The 22,775-nt window shown below is 40.9% G+C and overlaps 1 protein-coding gene across 2 annotated transcripts; it reads right to left on the bottom strand.

The window, feature by feature from the left end:
- Positions 1 to 3,585: 3,585 nt before the first annotated feature.
- On the bottom strand, positions 3,586 to 21,993 carry eda (ectodysplasin A). 2 transcript variants are annotated; one of them, XM_088388453.1, is made up of 8 exons: positions 21,468 to 21,993; positions 11,419 to 11,518; positions 9,732 to 9,770; positions 7,317 to 7,487; positions 6,954 to 6,988; positions 6,800 to 6,851; positions 4,859 to 4,989; positions 3,586 to 4,611 (listed from the first exon to the last, which is right to left on the bottom strand). In XM_088388453.1, the coding sequence occupies exons 1-8, from the start codon at positions 21,762 to 21,764 to the stop codon at positions 4,351 to 4,353; spliced, it is 1,086 nt and encodes a 361-aa protein (XP_088244579.1). In that variant the 5' UTR covers positions 21,765 to 21,993; the 3' UTR covers positions 3,586 to 4,350. The 2 variants fall into 2 exon arrangements, with proteins under 2 accessions (XP_088244579.1, XP_088244580.1); XM_088388454.1 differs by having other exon boundaries at positions 4,865 to 4,989; positions 21,468 to 21,988.
- Between the last annotated feature and the right edge of the window lie 782 nt (positions 21,994 to 22,775).

Consider the following 22,775-nt stretch of genomic DNA (forward strand, 5'->3'; position numbering starts at 1 on the left):
ATGCCCCAAAAAGTGAAAAAAAACATATATGTCGCTCCGGAGTATAAGTCGCATTTTGGGAGGCAATTTATTCGACAAAATCCCACACCAAAAACAGTCATGAACGAGCAATAACAGGCTAAACGATAGCAACAACAGGCTAAACGATAGGTATGCTAACGTGACAAACACAAACAAAGAGCTGAGAACGGGCCTGACGTAACATATAGAGGGATTAAGGACAACTATTACATGAATAACATGTTTATAAAACCATCGGTGTCACTCCAATTCATTAAATCCATCGATCGTCCGATACGATAGCAACAGGCTAAACAATAGGTATGCTAACGTGACAAACACAAACAAGGAGCTGAGAACGGGCCTGACGTAACATATAGAGTGATTTAGGACAACTATTACATAAATAACATGTTTATAAAACCATCTGTGTCACTCCAATTCATTAAATCCATCGATCGTTCGATAGATAGCAACAGGCTAAACGATAGGTATGCTAACGTGACAAACACAAACGAAGAGCTGAGAATGGGCCTGACGTAACATATAGAGTTATTAAAGAAAACGATTACATGAATAACACATTTATAAAATCATCGGTGTCACTCCAATTCATTAAATCCATCGATCGCTCTTTGTCAACAATGGGTGCGCGCGGCTGAGGGCGCTTGCACGTCAAAATATTCCACAGGCTCATATAACGATAGATAAACTATATTTCAAATAACTATAATATAAGCAATGATATTATCAAACCATCCGTGCACTTTAAATCCATTAAATCCATCGATCAAATTCCTCGTCCTTTGTCAACATCGCCGCGCGTGCGCCCTGACGTCAGCCTCGTCTTTATTCCACAGATCTAGTATATGACTATATTGTAGCGTTAACAAAGTATAGGAAAGACGTGGGTTTGGTAAACGGCTCTTTATTTAACAAACAAACTTCCAAGCGTGTGGCGGCGTGGACTTCCAGCCACCGATGTGGAAGAGAGCTCCATACAATAGGACCGGGCGTGCGTAATGGCCATGTCCGAGCCCCATGCACCGTCTGCGGACAGCCACTCGGCTGAGCGCCGGCCCCCGACTCATTAGAGTAGGAGCGGGCGTGCGTAAAAGCCATAATAGTTTTTCAAACCTTCTATGTCACTCCAAATCCTTAATTCCTTCAAACTCTTTGTCCTCCGTGTCACTTAGAAATGATCACCGCTAATGATGCCGGTAGTCCTTACGTGGGTATATTTGTCCTTTATGTAAACAACCGCCGCGCCGTGCCACTGACGTCACTTGAAATAGTAATCTCTTGGTACATCACGGTTCTCCAAACTTTCTTTCTGCTCTCTCGATTACTGTTTTCAGCTGCATATCTTACAACTTGAAGTTTGTAACCTGCAAAATATGAGTTTATTTTTGGTGCCATTTTTCTTAAGCCCACCCAGTTGATGAGTCAGGGCCAACGGTGAAATTTAGAGCGCTCTCATCCAGTTTCGTCTGAAAATATAATTTTTTTCAGATGTAGTTTTTTGTTTTGTTTATTTGGTTGTTTTATCAAAGTCAAAGTCTGCTTTATCGTCGATTTTTTTTCATATACCAAGACACAAAGAGATTGAAATTACGTTCCCACTATCCCACTATATGCATAGAAGCAACACAAAAAAACCCAAGAAGGCACAAACAAGGAATAAATAAGAGTGTTGAATAAATGATAAATAAACAAATAATAATAATAAATATAAGAGGAGCAAAAATGGAGCAAGTGTACATACAGCAGGCAGTGGACTTGAATATGGTGCTTTAAAGTGTTAATATCTTTATTTGATGTTTTCTCTATTTTTTATGTTTTGAATATGTTCAAGATAAAGATATAAAAGCATGTGAAGTGATCAACTATACTAAAAATAACATGGGAAGTGGTCAACTGTACTTGTAAGTAAGTGATGTCTTAATGATCAAGTAAAAATTTGTGAAAAAAAACATATATAAGTCGCTCCTGAGTATAAGTCGCCCCCCCACCCAAACTATGAGAAAAAACGCAAGTTATAGTCCGGAAATTACGGTAGATACAAGCAGTTATTTTCAGGATCTTACTAAATAAAATCTCTTTAGATGTGAGGCGGCATACTGGGCAAGAAATTAGCACGTTTGCCTCAGATCAAGTGCAGGCTCCGGCCTTCCTGTGTGGCGTTTGTCTCGTCTCCCCGTACTTGCCTGGGCTTCTTTCTGCCTACATTACAAAAACATGCAAATCAGAAGTCTCAAACATGCGGCCTCTGGGCTATTTGCGACCCGCTGGATGATATTTTGAGGTCCCCTATTTAACATCAAAGTTGAATGTTAGTGTGGCCCTTCTTTTTATTTTTTGCTTTGTCAGTGGCCTGTGTGTGTGTGTGTGTGTGTGTGTGTGTGTGCGCGCGCGTGTTCTTTAATCAATTAAATACGCTACTATAGCTCAGGCTTGAGATAGCTTTCAGGCATACGAACTATAAGCGATATAAAAAATGGAAGGATTACAGCTCCTCAAGGGTTAATTTAACTCTGCTATACATTTGTTTTTGACGGTTACTTGTGATTTTGACCTCATGTTCACCCTCAAGTCTGTTTTTGTAGAGTTTGACAATGATAGGCCAAGCTTCTCGGTGGAAGGCTTGACTTGTTTTGATATTGCGAAATGTTTTTCTCTAAGGAGAGCGTTCTGTTATCATCCGATTTTCACTTAAGTTGTGTTCAGTGGTCTTCCAGATCTTTTGGTGTTATTGTACTAGCCAACGCATTCCTTCCTGATTATAGATTTGGTGTGCTTGGATTTCTCCTGATGCTTTGGATCTGTTTCACAGCTAAGTGAGCCATTTCACTCGCATTGACACCTATTTGGACTATGCGTTGAGCGCTCTCACGATCAGCTATCAAATGCAAATTCTTTGATTCTTCATCTAGCTGTTATCAAGGGAGCCGTCTCTTGACTTTAAGTGAACTGCACGTCTGTAGTCCAAGCAACTGTTGAACTCGTCACAGGTGTTGTGGGGCCTCTACCTTTAAATTATGAAGAATCCTGAGTTATGTTTATGTAATACCTGTCTTTTTCCGCATTGCCATTTCTATTTCACTAATGCAGGTAATGGCTCTACTCTACTAACAGAAACAGCTCTGCCTGTTCTTCTTGATTTAGCCTCTGAGGATATTACAGATTAGAGTAGAGAGCAGTTTGGACGCAGGAATTCCCAAGGAAAATAAAGAATTTAGAGAACATTTTATTTCCTCACTGTCTGGATCGTCATTTAATGTTTTAACTCGACAGCATCCATCTTGACTCAATTAGCGACAAAGCTGTGAAAATAGTTTTCCCTTATTGTGTCCAATCATTAATATGCTCTCTTGCCTATTTCAACATGCATTTGGATGCTTTTATAGTTTTATTTAGCGTCAGTGACCAAAATATTTTTCAAACACCAGATGTACTGTATGCGTACCAGGAAGCATAAATATTATTTCCTTGCCTAGAAATGTTTCTAAACGGCACTAATTTATGAAGAACCTCTCCAGTGCACAATGAAAATGCAAAGGGAACACCATATTTTAAGGATGAAGAATCCCTCTCAGTACATCAACTTTAATGCTAGTGCCAGATGATTCCACACGAGAGAAAGGTAGGAAAACTTATGAATCAGTAATCGCAGGGTGCTCAATCATTAATGACATCGTTTAGGCAAAACAAAACAGTTTAATCCAATCAACTCAATTTACAAAAGTATATCCCATTTTTATATACAATATGTACATAGATGTATAAACAAAATTATTTTTCCATAATGTATGCATTCATACGATATCAATAGCACTGTCACAAAACATATCACTGATATTCTGCAGGGATATTGTAGTGCAAAATGTGCGCAAAATATATAGTGCTGTTGCTCTGAATACTTCTTGACTCCAGTTGTGTGGATTATATAAAAAAAATACTTGAATCTATTGTGGTTTATGGCAAACAACAAGTGGGTGTTCATATAGTTAATTTACTTAATAAGACAATGTGCTTTTTGGACATACAAGATTATCAATCAACAGCATTTAATAGTAGGTTTAAAATTCCTGTTTGAGCAGTATCCTTTGTTCTTAAGAGAGAATGAGAAGAGCGACTATAAATAGTGACACTTGTTTGATGAGCAAACACACATTCAGCTCATCAAGGCCAATGAATCAGTGGAAGCACAAGCAGAGCTCGAGATAACCTCGCCTTCATCACCCCACTCCTTTTCCTGGCAGGATCTCATTGGGCAAGACTGGAAGCCTCTAGACACAGATCTAGCCTTGTCTTTAAATCCAGACACCCTTGCGATGACCTTAGCATTTATCAATTCTGTCCAGCAGATGGCACCTCTCCGAGTCTGACACTTCCCAGGAAAGTGGTGTGGTTGGTCATACTGATGAGCGTGTCCTCATATACTATGCGAATGGATATTCTCTGGCCTGCACGTAGCAGGCTCACCCCAGCTGTGTAGCAGGTGTTGAACTTGCGCTGGCCTGTCTCAATGCTGCAAGTGCAGCGGAGAAACGGGTTGGAGTCCACCATCACTTCGTAGCTGGCGATGTCTGTGAAGTTGAGGTAGTACACCTGGTGAAAAGGGGAGAGATACATTTCATGAAAGACTGCGACGGTGCCCCCCGAGCAAGATATATTTGGTCCAGCTGAAACAGTCTGGCTAGTTGAATAGTTGACATGAGCTTCCATTAAAAACATTGTACATGGATGGAAGAATACAATTCAGAATTTAGAAATTTATGTTTAAGAAAAGGAAACAGGGTTTGGATATTGAAAGTGACCACTGAATTATAAGAGTTACGTCAAGGACCGTACTCACTTCTACCTGACTATAAATGAAGTAGACACCATCCAATAGCACCTCTAGCTCTCCAGAGCGAGAGTGCATTTTAAAAATACGGTGATGGATGGACACCGTCTTCCAGTTCCTGAGGATGCCTTCAGAAAGATCTAAACATGACATGGCAAAACAAGAACAAATGAGTGGAGTTCATTGACAAGAGTTTCTTAGAAAAACATTTTTTTTCACAAAGACTATGATCTCTTTAGACCAGGGGTCACCAACCTTTCTTAAACCGAGAGCTACTTCCTGGGTACTGATTAAGGCAAAGGGCTACCAATTTGACACACACTTCTGAAATAGCCAATTTGCCCAATTTGGCTTTCACTGTGTTATTATTGTTATTTCCAGTTCACATGTAAGTGTGATTTTAAGAAGAATAGCAAAAATACAGTCAAACCTTGGTTTTTGACCACAATCCATTCCAGAAGGCAGTTCAAGAAGCGAATTGGTCAAATTCCGAATGTATTTTTCCCATTACAAATACAGTGGAACTTCGGTTTTCGACCACAATCCGTTCCAGAAGGCTGTTCGAGCAGTGAATCGTTCGAATTCCGAATCATGTTTTCCCATTACAAATAATGGAATAAAATTTTATCCGTTCCAAGCAAAAAAAAAAAAAACCCACCTTTTTTAAGCATTGGTTCATTTGCGCATTATTGTCCGATCGCGCAACTGCAGCGCAACGCCGAACGCGAAACCGTAGCGCGTCGCCAACCGCGCAACTGCACCGCGCTGGTCGCATTATTGTGACAGAGCCGTCGCTGAAATTTAGAAAATATTTTTAAAGTCCTGATGTACTTTCCAAAATTTAAGTGGACCCAGGTGCGCAAAGAGCTTAATTTTGTCCGATCGCACAACTGCAGCGCACCGCCGAACGCGCAACAGTAGCGCGTCGCCGACCGCGCAACTGCATCACGCTGGTCGCATTATTATGACAGAGCCGTCGGTAAAATTTAGAAAATATTTTTAAAGTCCTGATGTACTTTCCAAAATTTAAGTGGACCTCAGTGCGCAGGGAGCTTAATTTGGTCCGATCGCGCAACCGCAGCGCGCCGGGCGCTCACTGTCGCATTGCTTTAAGAGCGTCTTTGTGTTTTCGGATGGCTTTACTGCCCCCACTTGCTTTCTTTGGAGGCATGATTAGGGGTTAACACAATCCTCAAAGTAACGAAAATGCAATAACAACGGAGTCAGTCAGCATCCGGGCCGCGCGGTCGTGTTTTCCCGGGTCCTCCCGGCTCATCTCGCAAGGTTCGACCTCCGAATTTTGTTCGGCAACCGAAGCAAAGAAATCTCAAATTTTTTTTGTTCAATTCCGATTATTCCGAGAACCGTGACGTTCGAAAACCGAGGTTTGACTGTAAAATAAATAGATGCAGCTCACTGACAAGTGCCGCTATTTGAGCTAATTTTAGAATAGTCCTGCGGGCGACTCATGCGGTCCTCACGGGCGACCTGGTGCCCGCGGGCACCATGTTGGTGACCCCTGCTTTAGACTGACACTGTCATTGTACGAAAAAATACTTCAAACTCAAGGCCGGGGGGCCAGATCTGGCTCACATCATTTATATGGCGGCGAAGGCAATTTACGTTTCTTGCAAATTGTCTTCACTTTATAACAAAACTGAGATGAGCACTTGCAATTAGTTTTTTTCACCAAACGCTCAAAATAAATTGAAAAAATAACCCCAAACAATTTACCGGCTTCTGATTTTAAAACTAGTTTGCCTTGTATAAGTGACAATATAAAGTGATCATCGTCAGTCATAATGGCCGTCTGAGTAAAACACGATGTAGCCTGCGGCAAAATGAGTTTGACACATCTGGTACATATCAGAAACACCTCCACATAATTGGGTGTGTTTTTCTCCACTATAACACAATAATTATCATCTACTACAACACAAGCTAACCCACCTTCTCTCACTTGAATGGTTGTTTCCTGCCCTTGCAAATGGACCACTGCAGGCTGAAAAGTAAAGATGTCATGTCATTGACGAGGACACACAGATGTTCACCTCACAGTGTTGCATGGGATCTGACTGTATTGTATGTAGGTGACACACTCTACCTGGAATTCTCTTGTTTTCATCCTATCAGGAACTCCTGCAACAAAAAAAGAATGACATGATGGTATTTGGGCCCATACCGCTGCAGTGTCAGAAAAGATGACACCATTGTGACTCAATCAAAACAAGCAATGGCATAGACTACAGAGCAATCCCCGGAGTCCCACACAGTGTTTGACATCCTGCATTACAAGTTCTCACTGTTAAGGCGATGAGTTTATTCATTTGGACAACTTGAGCCCCCTTCAAGCGTGGGAACGTGGCTACATGCCGGCTAATGCAGTGTAATCCAAGAACAGCCCCAATACTTGAGTTTGGACTCTCGTAGTATAGTAACCAGTCATTTTCTCTTTTGAACTTGGTACCTGCTGGGCCTTGAGTGCCTGGAGGCCCCTGTGGCCCAGGGGGCCCAGGTGGTCCTGCGGGACCCACAGCATTGCTTCCTGGAATCCCTGGGATTCCAGGGATTCCCGGTGGGCCCTGAGGGCCTGGGGGGCCGGGAGGACCAGGGGGGCCTGGTATTGGTCTTTTTTTGCCTAAGGATATAGAATGCAAATTGATTGGCAAATGGCAGGTCGGTTATTTGACAGTGATGATCTTGAAGGCCTATGACAATCTGCACAACACAAAATAAGGTGCACATTCAGGGATTTGTTTATGGTGTGTGGAATCTGGATTACTGAGAGTTTAGGAACATGGTTAGTATTGGATCGGTATTATGATAAAAAAAAAAAAAAACTGGACCAGCAGTCACAAAAGTCTCATCAAAAGCTCATATAGAAGACGTCTTGGTGACTTAAGATTTAGCTTTAGAACCTTACTGTGACCTTGATCCAAAAAACTGGATCTACCGTAATTTCCGGACTATAAGCCGTGACTTTTTCCAAAAATTTTGAACCCTTCGGCTTATAGTCAGGTGCGGCTTATATAAGATTTTTTTTGTGATTTTTGTGATGACTTGATCACTTTTATACACTCGTAAAAAGGCTGTGGACCACTGTTGTGCGGTATCTTAAAGGAAAAAAACAACAAAAATACTATTTTGAAACACTACTATGACTGCTGCTTATTCTGGCTGTCTTGCTTGTGACTATTATGAGCTTTAGTAGGAATGCACGTTAGGTGACCTGCGTCAAAGGGCTCTAAACCAGGGGTGTCAAACTAATTTCTTTCGCGGGCCGCATTGTAGTCATAGCTTCTTTCGGAGGGCCATTATGACTGTCAACCCAAATAAATGTATGAGCACCTCATATTATATACAGTAAAAGCTACAAAACAAACTGGCAAATAACTCGTTTTCAAATCAGACGAGTAAAAACTGGTCAAATATTTTAAAAAAAGATATTAAAAGTGAAGACAATTTGCAATTCTAGTAATGACACACGAATTTGATGCACAATTTGTCTGCGCGGGCCACATAGAATGATGTGGTGGACCGTATCTGGCCCCCGGGCCTTGAGTTTGACACCTGTGTTCTAAACCCTTTCTCTTAGTCTGCCATGTGACTCTGGCAGTGGCGCTGTTTGGACCATCTGCATTGTATTAAAACCCAATCAATCAGCATTTAAATTCAATTCTTCTGACATTTTGCTCACCAAAAACAAGTTGTAATGAATGTGAACTTTTAATGCATTTTATTCAGAAGGTTACTTTGGACCCTGAGGCTTAAATGGCGGCGCGGTGTATTTATGGATTTTTACGGCCTCCAGGGGGCGCTCTAGCAGGAAGCAAGAGCGAGACAGACGAAGAAGAGATAATGCGCCGAAGAAGTCGTGCTAGTTTGTGTTTACAACATTTCGCCCATCACGCAGAACGCGATCAAGACGGACATTACTGAAAGGAAGCTTTAATACACAAACCGTCATTATGGGGGACAAAAGAAATGCATATGATGCCGCTTTTAAGCTAAAGGCAGTCGATGTTGATGACATTGTGTTGCTGCACCCTTTTCTTTATTTCGTGGTCCCGTCTACTCTGGAGCTATACGTGTCACTCGCTAGTTTAATGTAATTTAGTGCTTCGTGCATGAATAAGATTAGCATGAACAGACCCTCATTACACTCGAAGAAATGCATAAAAGCGACGACGAAAGAGAGACTGAGAAAGTGTGAGGCGAAAGATATCTAACGCTATTCCAATCGGACACGAAGGAGGAAGACCGATGGTTTCAGTGCACAGGAGGAAGATGAAGACGGCTCTTTTTTTACTTTTACGGTATGTTTTTTTTTAACCAGCCCTGTTAGTGCTGTGCTACCGTGTTGCTGCTGTGTTACCGCCGCGTCTCAGTGACTTTTACCGGAATGTTTTATTTAATCAAACCCTATTAGTGCTGTGTTACTTCCGTGTTGCTGCGGTATTATTGCTGCGTCACAGGCAGTGTTTGGAAAGAAATGTTAAGGTATGTTATTAAAACTTTAAAAAAGCTTTCTGTGTCCAGTCTTTCTTTGTTAATAACTCGCGTGCACACTTCCGTGTTGCTGCGGTACTACTGCTGCGTCACAGGCAATGTTTCGAAAGACATGTTAAAGTATGTTATTCAAACTTTAAAAAGGCTTTCTGTGTACTGTCTTTCTTTGTAAAAAGCTCGTGTGCACGTGCGGCTTATAGTCCGGTGCGGTTTATGTAAGAAAAAAACTAAAATATCCCCGAATTTTAGCTGGTGCGGTTTATAGTACGGTGCGGTTTATAGTACGGAAATTACGGTATATTCTAATCTCCCTAACTTCAACCCTCCGTGGATAACAGAATACTCAGCATTCTCTATCTGAATATTTGATTACCTTTTTTCTTCTCTTTCCTTTTCTCTTTTCCTGTTGAGTCTGGAAAAGAAAAGAAAAACAAAACGAATAAGGTTGAAAACCTCTTTTGGCCAACTATTATCTTAAATTTAATTTCAAGACAGTTTACTCCACGTTGGTATCCTCTCAATGTTGACACATTGGACACTGAGCACTCAAGTTAGTCCTGTGGGTTTGTCTAGTGTAGCAATTTGTAAGTGTGGTTTCACCTCATCTGTATGAACAAGTGCCTTAAGCATTCACAGGCAATGGAACTGGAGAAGATCATTAGAGAGATACTTTATCCTGCCAAAATCCTTTTCTTTGAATTAAGCCCAGATGGAGAATGCAGATGAAAGTGTGTGAATGTGCATGGGCGTTTGTGTCTTTATTTCACAGGCCATGCGCATATGTGTGCTTGTAGATGACGGTGGCGCATCTATGTCAGTGCGCAAATGTAGCGCGAGCATGCTTTTTTTTTTTTTTTGGTTGTGTAGATGAAGTATTCTTTTCAAAAGGCAGTCTCGCTGCTCTTGTGTTTACCATGTCATTACAACTACAAAGGCCATTTAACCTTAAAACCTCACAGTTTGAGTCCCTTGTGAACATATGGCCAGTGTTTCTCCTCTGGCTACATGACTGGATGCATCCGCATAGATTTTTCTTAACGAGCAGCCCTATCTGAAATCTGGTGCCCGTTAGGAGGGCAGAGAACACACATTGACGCGCACACACACATAAACACACTTCTAAGGCTGGGATTAGAAATGCCTTTGTCTGTCTTGTATGAGCAGCGGAGAGAGCTGGGAATGATTAGTCTTTAGAGGCTCGAGACTTTACTGATTTATGTATAAAGTCTCAAAGGTGAGTTTTTTCTTCTAAATTAAACACAATCACCAACTCCCCTCCTCCCAGTATTCAGTGTCACGCCACAGACGTCGGAATGCCTTGTGATCATGTAGCACTTGTTGCTTTCTCTCATGAAACTTCAAAGGGTTTGCTAGTTTTTTTTTATTTGCATCGCTAACATTCTAAACCAAAAAAACTACGACAGCTAATTCAAATGTATCAGCCCATGTGGTTTGCTGTCGTGCCATCGATTATGATGAATCGGTTACACCGGATTTAGGAAAGCCACTAGAGTCTCGGATTATGACCGCTTTTTTAAATTATTGCATGCTTGATTAGATCTTCAAAACTCTGCTGTTTCCTATATCCTATTTACTGAAACGATAACATGGAGCCTAATTGCTCAATGGAAATCTCCAAAAGACGTCTTGGGGATGTGATATTTTATGAAAGGGTTGTCTGTGGTGAAATCTATCCGTGAAACTCTTTGCTTTGCTAGCATCCAAGTCATAATCAGTCCCATTCTATTTGCTTGCATGCTGCATAATCCCAGTAACAAACGTGGTACAGCAGTTTTATTCCGTAAAACAACATTGAGAACCCACTAACAATCTGTTTCTAAAATTTAAAAGCCTTAAAACTGTACATCAGTTTCTTATTTACACTACTGAATCATCTCCAAAGAAACATTAAGTCAGAGGAAACATTCATCTGACAATAACCATCTATTGCCAGCTTACAAAGGCTGCAGGTGCATTTGCTGTTTCATCCATAGTAAAAAATAAGTTTTGGGAAATTACGGTGATGAAATACAACAGGCAAACGCTGGAATAGCACATACCCGTTTCTAGTTGCTTGCCAGGACTTCTTTTCTCCCTTTGAGTTATGCCTCTGTTATCTTCTGTGGCAACGATGTCTCTGTTTCTGTGTGGTAACTGCCCCTAGGAATAAAAAAAAATCAACACCAATTATTTCCTGTTATTTAAGTTCTGCAATCAACATTTTATTCTAAAATAACACTTTGCCGTATCTAAGGACTTAAGAGGATTATAATTAAGGTGTTACGGTTGAGCAGTGTTTGTTCGTCACCATTCAAATTTGTGAGTAGGCTGGAATGTTAGCAACACCTTGCAGTATTGTGTAATGCTGCAAAAAGTTGGGGTACCAAGAAAAGAAAACAAGCACTGCATAGCTCCTGACCAACTTACTGCATTCGTGTGAATTTCAGCGTTTCCATTCTTCAGATTTAGCTTGTACAGAAAGGATGGTGGGAGTGAGGACATTGGTGTATTGCCAAGTTATTCCCACTGGGTCTGTAAGATATCCTGTAACTCAAGCCACCTTTGTCTATCGTTTAGACGCACTACACATCCGCTTCGTCAGGGAGGCTGTGAAACTCACGCTCCTTTTCAAAAGGAGGACATGAATTGTGTTTAGTCTGAGATCATTGCCCATTCACATGGCACCTGGTTCCAAGCCTGCAGTTATAGCCTGAATGGACTAAAGTGAGTCAATGAAAGGACTGACGTAGTTGGTGAGAGAGCATCTTTTACAAGAAGAAAACCAGTGGGGAGTGTGTTCTCACAAGCGAACATGCCTTGTTGCTTTCTGGGTCTCCTCGACCCATAGTCCCGTGAATGCTCGATGACGTGCGGACTTCTGTGTTAACACTTTTAGACAAAATCAACTTGCGGAATCTTTTGAGTTTAGCTTTGGAGTTCAGTTCTGGTTATAGAACAACCTGTCAATTATTTTTATCAGTAGCAAGTCACAACTTTTTTTTCCCCAAGTCCATAGTGAGTCTTAAACATTCCTCCTTCTGTTCTCAAAGCCGTGCTCTAAGAGTTGAATCTTTACAGATTGAGCTGCTGCAGCCTAAAGGATTCAGTAGAAAAGTAGAAATAAAAAGGAACATTTTTTTCCACACTGCTAACACAACACGACCACCCAATGATCAGGCAAGACTCCAGTCACACTTTATCAGCATAAAGACTTAGAGGCTGAACATCTGCTCATACAATGGACATCCTCAAAGCCAGGACACGTGCAGCATCTTAACTTAGTTCAAAAGGTTGTACATAACTCTGTATCATTTTGTCATTTGGCTCTGAGTGAAATGAACATAATTCTAGTTAACACGATCTCAAAAAAGAGAAACGTGTCCCGCAAGCTGGAAGACCTTTCAGAATCTCCTTTTTTTTATGGTTTTCCGCAGAGCAACACCATATTAAGAAAACAGATGCACCTCACAGTAGTTCAGTGATGCATGTTGATGTCAAGGAGGGATCCTCAAACAGATTGATTTCAATGAGCAAGCTATTTAATTGAATACTGCCAAGAGGAATTTCCGGATCCTTCAAAATGTAGTACCAGCAAGGTGGTCCTCTTTTCAGAGAATGTTTTACATTAAGCTTTGGAGGTCTCTCAGTCACAAAGAAACTGTCTGTACAAACAACGAGAACCCTTGGAATCACAACCATTCTAATAATATAATAATGCTTTGCAACTGCTAGCCAATACCAGTAGAAAGAGCTAGTCTGATTATGTCTCCAGTAAAACTGGACATTTCACAAGTTTTCTTTCCAGAACAAAAGAAAATTCCAAGGTGCATGACAACAATCTGAAATCATTATTAGTTCACACGATAGAAAAATAACTGAGCTGAAATAGAATCAAGTCGTTCATCTTATCAATCAAAATCACAGGACATCTCTAAAGAAATTAAAAATAGTTTGGGGATTTACAAAAAGTAATGGAAAAATATGGAATGAGTAGTGACACCCATTCCAAAGGTACCAAAGGAAATGTTGACAGGCTGATGGGCAACTTTGATATTGTAACTCACCTTTACTTTGTGTTTCAATTCAGTGGCCCATTTGATCAGTAATATGGCTGGGCATTTATTAATTGCACCCTCTGCTGTTTTACATCATAGTGCAAAGTATCCAAGCAACTATGCAACATAACTTCATTGATATGAACATAAGGCTGAGTTAACTGATTGAATAAAAAAAAAGTCAAACAGATTAGAGTAGAAACAGATGAAAGTAGGTCCTTCCAAACCTGTGAACTCTTGAAAGGAATCTTACTTCCTCTGTCTGCTGTTATGACCAGCTAACATACATGTCTAACCTTCTGAGCATTTCAGGCTGGTGGAACAGTATTAAGATTGGGTGATTAAGGAAAAACTAATAATCATAATTATTTGTAATTGATTTTGAAATCACGATTCATAAAAATGTATTTGTTCAATTACTCAAAACTACCATCATAGACTCATGCCAATCCACCTGAACATTTAATGCTTTATTCTTAAACACTCTATTCTCTTTGTCAAGTCCAAAATGATCTTGTAAACATCACGTGGAATACTCTTGCATTTTCATTCTGCTGCTGCATTCCATCCTTGCACACATTCAAATCCCAAATGAATAACAAAGTAAAATATTGTCTTAAAATAATACCAATAAAAAAATGCAAAAATAAATACTGGCTGCCACTGCGACACTCCTGTTGTCCGCTTGTGGAGTATACACTTATATGAGACCAAAAGAGTAAAAGAACATAGCTGCGATTGAGCTCTATTAATATAACTCGGTTTTCACAGGTTGGTAAGAAAATGTGCTTTGAATTTTGTTGTATGTATGTGTTCCTACAGCATTCGTGTGCAAATAGTCTTTATTTGAACGAATATCACGCCAAGAAATAGATGCTAATTTCTTGTTAGCTTGTCAATGAGATTTTGCATTGACTTTAGCCTTAGCACCAGCGATGCATTTAAATATACAACCTGTGTAAATATTTGTATTTAGTTTTACAGTAAACTCTAACTGGGGTGTCATTAAACTGTTCTAAGCTTGTTCAGGGAGGGCAGAATCACACACCAGATACACTTGCTGCGCAAGTAAGATGGTTGGGAACAAACCGTGTCAATCGGCACAATGGTTTTCCTTTGATGATAATGTTTTTAAGATTGAGGGAATCCAAATATCCAAATCGCAATTACATTTCGATTAAGTGCCTCGCCCTTGTGGCTACTATGGTTTATCGTCACAAAATCCCCCAGATGTTTGCTTTTCATTTGGTACACAGGTGTTGGAGACCCACATCTCCACTACAGCTGTTGGCACGAGGGACCTCTCAAAGAAGTGTGGGTGTGTGTTCAGACATATGGCATTAAACTTTCGTCTGTTCTGACAGCCAAACATCATCATTCCACATGAAGGTTTTGGCCCGAGATGAAGCTGCAGCCCAATGCCAAAAAAAAACAAACAAGCTACAGTATCTGCCAGGCTGCTACTAAGGTAGAACTGATGTTTTTGATGAAGTAACATGAAATGATTTCATGAGAACAACTTCATTAGAACATTTATAGCCTTTGTACTCTTCAAAGGAATGCAGCGTTACAGTAAATCAGGAAGACAATGTGTTGGTATGCAAGCCAAGTGCCAACTATTGAGTAAGCCATTCTTTTTCAAAACGGGGAGAAAATGCTAATAATTAGAAGACTTCCAAATCTGCAAAGCGAAGGGGTTGCTGGTGTGGGTCAAAGACACGATTCCCTGTTGTTCTGTGAGGATATGACTAAATTTCAATCACCCTGGGGACGTGTATTTTATGATCACAAGATTTGTACAAACAAAGTAAGCAACTGTTTGTGTTTTCCCTTCATTTTTCCCCCCAAAGACTGGAATTCATAAACATTTTAAACTGACTGTCAGAGAGAAACACAACTATTAAACCTCAATGTGGTCTCACTCTTAATGCCCTCATGTTGAATTCCAGAGGTTATTATCCAAAACTGTAGTATAGTGGAGAAATCAGACCACAGAATTGCAGTTGAAAAGTCAAGGTAAAATTGAGTTACGGGAACCAGATGCAGAGTAAAAACCAATAAGTGCTCATCAGTGTTGCATTGACAGCATGCACCCGATGCATATTGTTGAAGAAATTTGTGCGCCGGAGCCGTAAAAGGCTAAATCCTACAAAGGGAGTTGTCAAACCTCCATAATTCGAATAATGGGCCCTACAGACCAAAAGTGCGCCATCTTTTGCACATTATGTCAACAACTGCGGCAATGGAAACTTAAGGCATATTCTGAAGTCTTGACAGGCATCGTGAGTCTTTCAGTTTGCAACAGGACAAGCGGCCTTTTGTAGCTTCTTACAGTATGATCAGATTAATATGTAATGTGTCTGATATTCTTTGGCTGGAACAATGGTCTTGAAGAGTTGGGGCTGAGTTAAGACAACAGTTTTGATTCCTAAGATCACGTCTACATAAAATGGATGATATAAAGATGGGAAGCTATGAAGTCCTTCCTAAAATTGCACATATTGTCAATACTGCTACCATCTTTCCCACAAGGTTGCAGCTTCATGTAAGAAGCCTGGTTCTTTTATGAGTCTACTGATTAATCCCTGATATCGAAGGCTCCCTTTTACAATAAATTAGATGCTGGTGACAGCCCACCCGGGTACCGCCACAGCATGTACGCTGGACTTGGTGCCCCACCAAGCTGACATTTTCATAGCTGCTGACAGGACTCCAGATGTTTTAACTTCTGTTTTGTGCAGGACTTTGAAAGCAAACATCTGAGCAGAAAGAAAATGCATACATTTGTTGTGAGATACGGGAAGTACAAGTCCTAAAATTCAGACTAAATGTCCTAAAAGTAATTACAAAAATGAGAAGGTCCTGATGTAGAATATTTGTAGAATTCTTCTTCAAATTCAAATATCCCTAAACTTCAGAGGAAGACGTAGTCAGGATAAACACTTTACTGTTGTGAATTGGGCAAGTCTGCTCAACAGCTGGGACTGTTATCGAAGGACATACTACCTGGGTCTGTTGAAGGGAGGGTGGTGTTTGTGTTCATTGTGAGATCACATGACCAAAATCATTATGTAACGACAAGTTGATTCATGTGTATAGCTTCATACAGAATCCATGACCAACATAGATAAAAAGAGGATCTATTCTAAATGTGAAAATTAATCACCTTTGCTGTCAAAGTACAATTTGGGATTTTGTTCAAGTGGAATGAATGCGTTTGAAAATATATATTGGTATTTTCTGGGTTTCTAAACAGATAACCGTAAAATAGGACATTACTACGCATCTTAGAATGATATAGAGGTTTGAGAGTGATGCCAACCTGCATCAACGTAGTCATAACAAGCCATGTTCTGGATGGGAAATCTCTGCGATTCGCTAGCTACTTGTTCTGGTTGTACCCGCTACTTGTCCAAGTCAGCTGTGCTACTGGCCAAATAGTGCCATAACACTACCGTAATTTTCGGACTAAAAGTCGCTCCGGAATATAGGTCGCATTAACCATAAAATGCACAATAACGTGAAAAAAAAAACATATATAAGTCGCTCCGGAGTATAAGTCGCATTTTGGGGGACATTTATTCGACAAAATCCAACACCAGGAACAGACATGAACGAGCAACAACAGGCTAAACGATAGGTAAGCTAACGTGACATAAACACAAACGAAGAGCTGAGAACGGGCCAGACGTAACATTCAGAATTATTCAAATAACTAATACATAAATAGGCGGCTCGGTGGCGCGCTGGGTAGCACGTCTGCCTCACAGTTAGGAGGGTGTGGGTTCGATTCCACCTCCGGCCCTCCCTGTGTGGAGTTTGCAAGTTCTCCCCGGGCCCACTTGGGTTTTCTCCGGGCACTCTGGTTTCCTCCCACATCCACAAAACATGCTTGGTAGGCCGATTGAGCACTCCAAATTGTCCCTAGGTGTGAGTGTGAGTGCGAATGGTTGTTTGTCTCTGTGTGCCCTGCGATTGGCTGACAACCGGTTCAGGGTGTCCCCCGCCTATTGCCCGATGACGACTGGGATAGGCTCCAGCACACACGCGACCCCCGTGGGGACTAAGCGGTACAGAAAATGGATGGATGGATGGATATTACATAAATAACACATTTATAAAACCATCTGTGTCACTCCAATTCATTAAATCCATCGATCGTCCTTTATGAGCGGCGCTTGCACTTCAAAATATTCCACAGGCCCATATAACGATATATAAATTATATATCAAATAACTATTATATAAGCAATAATATTATCAAACCATCTGTGTCACTCCAAATCATTAAATCCATCGATGAAATTACTCGTCCTTTGTCAACAATGCCGCGCGTGCGCCCTGACGTCAGCCTCGTCGTGATTCCACAGATCTAGTATATAACTATATTGTAGCATTAACAAAGTACAAGGAAAGACGTGGGTTTGGTAAACGGCTCTTTATTTAACAAAACAAGAGTTCAACGAGCCAACAACTACTGAACTGTAACAATAAAACCATATACAAGTTGCTAAACGAAATAAAATATATCAAGCAGTAAATATAACTTAAGTAGTACCGCAACACGGCCCCAAGCACAGGCGTTGACTTCCAGGCATGTGGCGGCGTGGACTTCCAGCCACGGAGGTGGAATAGGACCGGGCGTGCGTAAAAGCCATGTCCGAGCCCCATCCATCGTCCCCGGACAGCCACCCGACCGAGCACCGGCCCCCAACTTCCATCCACAGAGGTGAAAGAGAGCTCTGTAGAGTAGGACCGGGCGTGCGTATAAGCCATGTCCGAGCCCCATCCACCGTCCTCAGACAGCCACCTGGACGAGCGCCGGCCCCAGACTTCCATCCACGGAAGTGAAAGAGAGCTCTGTAGAGTAGGACCGGGCGTGCGTAGAAGCCATAATAGTTTTTCAAACCTTTTGTATCACTCCAAATCATTAAATCTTTCAAACTCTTTGTCCTCCGTGTCACTTACAAACAAAGCTGCTAATGATGCCATTAGTACGTGAGGCCCTTCGTCATCCCGTGATCGAATCTTTGTCCTTTAAGTAAACAACCGCCGCGTCCCGCTGACATCACTTGAAATTCAAATTACAGTAATTTCTTGCTACATCGCGGTTCGTTTATCGCGGTTTCACTTTTTTTTTGGAAAATTTTTTAAAGAATTCACATATAAGTCGCTCCTCAGTATAAGTCGCCCCCCCATCCAAACTATGAAAAAACCCGCGACTTATAGTCCGAGAATTACGGTACTTGTAAATGCTTTTGTACATTTTCCGTACAACCTGTCCTTATTGGGGTCATGGGTAACTGACAACCGAACTAACTGCTGAGCTGCAACATACAATACAGCCAACATGTCTTATGTCCGGCAAGTTAGAGGTTCTCAAATATACTCCAGTTTCCCAAATGGGTTCTTGTAATTGTGTTTCATAGGAAGCGCGTCATCTCTTGTTGCGTATCTATCTACATTTGAAACTGTTGCGATACTGCTGAAATGCCTTTGATGAAGACCTGAGTGAAAAATCCACAATGAATAATGTTTCAGCCTCCAGAGAAGATTCTTCAAAGAAAAAGTCTAAAAAGCTAACAAGTGCGGCAGCTGCATCCAAACGCCACATGCTCCTGTTTCTCCAACTATGTAAACTGTGGGATGTGTAATCAGAGTTGTTTAATGCAGACATCTGGAGAGGACAGCATCACAGCGCGGTTAAATATTTACAGCTGGGCTACAGTTTTTTACCTCATGAAACGACCCCATCTGGACTGAATACCAAGCCCATCTTCTCTGATTCAGCCAAGGAAACCTCTCCTTTCGAAAATGGACTTTGCGAAAGACACTGAGACTCACTAAAGAGTCTTAGCTTTGTCATTCAAATAAGGAATATTTTACAAAACTAACACACGCATTAGCATGAACAATATTTAGTAATGTTGGTGCTAGAGATTAGTGTGCACTCTGACCGCAACTGCAGATTTCATTTTAGTTTATTTGACCCATGCAAAACTGCTATGGAATGTATTTGTCTCAACGACGCTGGCATTAAAATGACAGGTTCTGAACATTTGGAAATGAAAAGGACATTGACAACTCATTTGTTAATAAAGTTACGGTCGTCACATTCTTTGTCTGCACTGTCAGGCATAAGGGTATTTCAGTTGTTTGTTTTCGTCCCTTGCATTGAATCATCAGGCTAACTATTATACTCCATGGTAACATTCTACCATAGACTCCTGTTGAGAACTGCCATGTCTCGACAGCTTAAATGGCAGTTTTGGTCGGTGTGAAAAGGTTACACAACCACTAACAATGGAGGTATATAGTATCAAAGAGAGTAAAATGCCACAAGTGGTGGTGTTTCTCAAGCTATTGACCACATAATGAACATTAAATTGACTGCTGTCTCTAGAGGAGAAATGTAAGGTGGAGCTGGCCTCAGTCCCAAGTGACTCATCTAAGTGTCAATGAATGCACATTAAGCCTTGGGCTCTGCACCTGCTCGTAGGTGATATGTTTATTTGGCTGACCAGCTGCTCCCGCACTTTGACTTGATCTTCAATGCGAAGCCAATCTGAAGGTTCTCCATCAATTCATTTAGTTAGGAGGAACTTTGGAAGCAACACACCCGCGCTTGAATATGACTTGATTCAGCTAGAATCAAGTCAGAGTGCAGTCCAACTTACACAATCAGGATTTTGGAGACAATCACTGTCAAAAAACTGTAAGTTAAAAAATGACACCAATCTGATCATTAGATGGACTAATCTATCCAATCTATTCAAACAACTTGTTCGTCTGCTGTACTCTGCAACTATGTAGCTCTGCCACTGATGTTGATTGGTTCAGTTCACTGTATATAATTGATAATGGATTAATGGCTGCACCCTCAAAATTTTGGGCAGGCCTCTTAGGGTGAAATGAAAAAAACTATATATATACTGTAAATAACATCATATTGACCCCAGATAAAGCTGACCCACCGGGCATCTGCCTTGTTTGCCAAATGGCCAGTCCAGCCCTGTTGATCTTACATTGAGACACTTCGAAACCGGACCTGATCATTTGTATTAACATTACAGTGATCCCTCGCTACTTTGCTGTTCGTTTATCGTGGCTTCACTGCATCCTGGATTTTTTTCCAGCCAAAAAAAGTTAGAATAAGAGTTCTAAAAACATATTTGCAGTGTTTTTCTTTGTTATAAAAGAAGTTATTATAATAAAAGACTTCTGAAAACATATTTACAGTATTGTACCTTGTTATAAAAAGTTGTTATAGTAAGAGTCCTAAAATCATATTTACAGTATGTATACTTTAGCTACATCTACATATACATCTACAAAATGCGCATAGCGCTGCTATGGTAATTTGTGACCACTAGAGGTCCCTGTTTAACCAACGTTAACAACAGAACGTCAATCTACATATTACACACACACACACCTACACACACGCATATAATATTTATGTTTCAATGTTTATACAATATTTTCTGTATCTTATTTATACTGTTAATGTATTTTTTACATGTTTGAAACTATTATTTAATGCTCTAATGATAACATATGCACTTAAATGGTTTCATATACATTTATTGACACAAAAAATGTACAGATGAGTGGGGTGACCCTACTTCGCGGATTTCACTTATCGCGGGGTGGTTTTGGAACCAATTATCCGCGACAAACGAGGGATTACTGTATTTCCAATGTTGTCAACTTGATTTACCGCCAGTGCCACAGAGAGGCTGGTGTTGAATTTTTTTGTCTGTCTTGCGCACAGCAGAAATCAGACTCCAAGGGAACCTGTTCCAGGTCCAAATGAGTACTCGTAAAGTATGTTTCCAAGCTGCGGCAGTGTCAAGGTCGCCCACCGAAATTACAACTGTGCAATTTTCTCATAACATTTACAGAAAAAAAGAAAGAAAAATGCGAATGACAACTCACAAAAAAAAAAAAAAAAAAAAAAAAAAAAAAAAAAAACACACACCAAAAAAAAACCAACTAAACTGTGAGTGCACCTAAAGAAATTGCTAGTGAGAAGTCTGCTAGTTATAATTTACCTCGGGATCATCTGCAGGTTCGAACCGCGGGGGGTCTGGTGGGAATACCTCAGACGCCGTGTTGCCCGGGTCGCTCCCCGCCAGTGTCAGCAAGGAGTCTCGCTTCTGGTGGATTATTTCCCTTTTGACCTCGGAACGCAGGTCCAAGTAGCACACAAGCGTGACCGCGTGTAGTGAGAGTGACAGGAGAAATAATCCGAGGAAGACGACGCGGCTGCTCCGATTCCGGCAGTTTGCGCTGCATGTGCAGGTCTCACTTGTGGGCATCGCCTTTCCCGTGAAACCAACGAGTGCCATTATTGGACAGGGCGCCAGTCAGATGCGCTTTAACTCGGCATAGTCAGCCGCGGCTATTTATTTACGTGGAGACTCATAGGTGCAGAAGCGGCAGCAGCAGCGGCGGCGGCAGCGGCAGGTCGCTGCGAACGTCTTTCAGTCTCTGTAGTGACATTGTAGGCCCCGCCCCCTCATCTCTTTGGTATGTAGATCAGTCAAGAGGTTGCTAAATTCGGAGCATCTGAGGCAGTGATGAGGCGACATCAAATGGATTTATTGTGTTACTGCAACGCGTTTAACTGCTGTGAGAACACCCCAGTCCGTGTTTGTTATTCATAGTGACATGGAAAACATATTTGTGAACACATCTTTGATTTATTGTCTATTACATGAGTGTGAACACGCTAGAGTGGTAACTGATGCCATGCATGTTTTTGTGCAGGCCTTCACTGTGCTAATTATCTTTTTGGCAGCTTGTTTTATGTTACTGTATGTGTGGCAGTAACAAAGGTTATATGTATGGGGAACTAATGCAAACCTCTGTTGTGAGTGAAATTTAGATAGATAGATAGATAGATAGATAGATAGATAGATAGATAGATAGATAGATAGATAGATAGATAGATAGATAGATAGATAGATAGATTAGATTAGATTAGATTAGATTAGATTAGATTGATAGATAGATTGATAGATAGATAGATTTTAACACCCAAAACAGTTTTGTTCTTGTCAACTTTAGCAAACGTACAGCAGCCCGTCTATAACTGTACAAACCAACGCATGAAGGAGAACATTTTTGCCCTTGATGGATCACCAGTGTTGGTTACTTCTCTGGAAATTGTTGCAAAGTATTTGTCATTTGGACTCAACCATGAAACAATATGTTATATTGACTTACACGGCAGGCACTGAGTAATTGTGCGTTTTGAAGAAAAATAGGAAAATGATGTGAGATGAAAAGCTGCTCTGTGTCTGGGACATATTCTCAGCATGGAGTTGATTACTTTAAGAATGCTACAGTCTCTGGGG

Source organism: Syngnathus floridae, chromosome 1 (genome assembly GCF_059516105.1).
Source record: "Syngnathus floridae isolate MCC-2025c chromosome 1, RoL_Sflo_1.0, whole genome shotgun sequence".
Lineage (NCBI taxonomy): Eukaryota > Metazoa > Chordata > Actinopteri > Syngnathiformes > Syngnathidae > Syngnathus > Syngnathus floridae.

Excerpts from the sequence above, each read along its gene's own strand:
- eda (XM_088388453.1), bottom strand. The coding sequence starts at position 21,764 with ATGGCACTCGTTGGTTTCACGGGAAAGGCGATGCCCACAAGTGAGACC. Across the intron at positions 7,488-9,731 it reads AAGGAAAGAGAAGAAAAAAG|GCAAAAAAAGACCAATACCA; the intron begins GTAATCAAATAT and ends CTATATCCTTAG. Across the intron at positions 4,612-4,858 it reads TCATTTATAGTCAGGTAGAA|GTGTACTACCTCAACTTCAC; the intron begins GTGAGTACGGTC and ends CCTTTTCACCAG.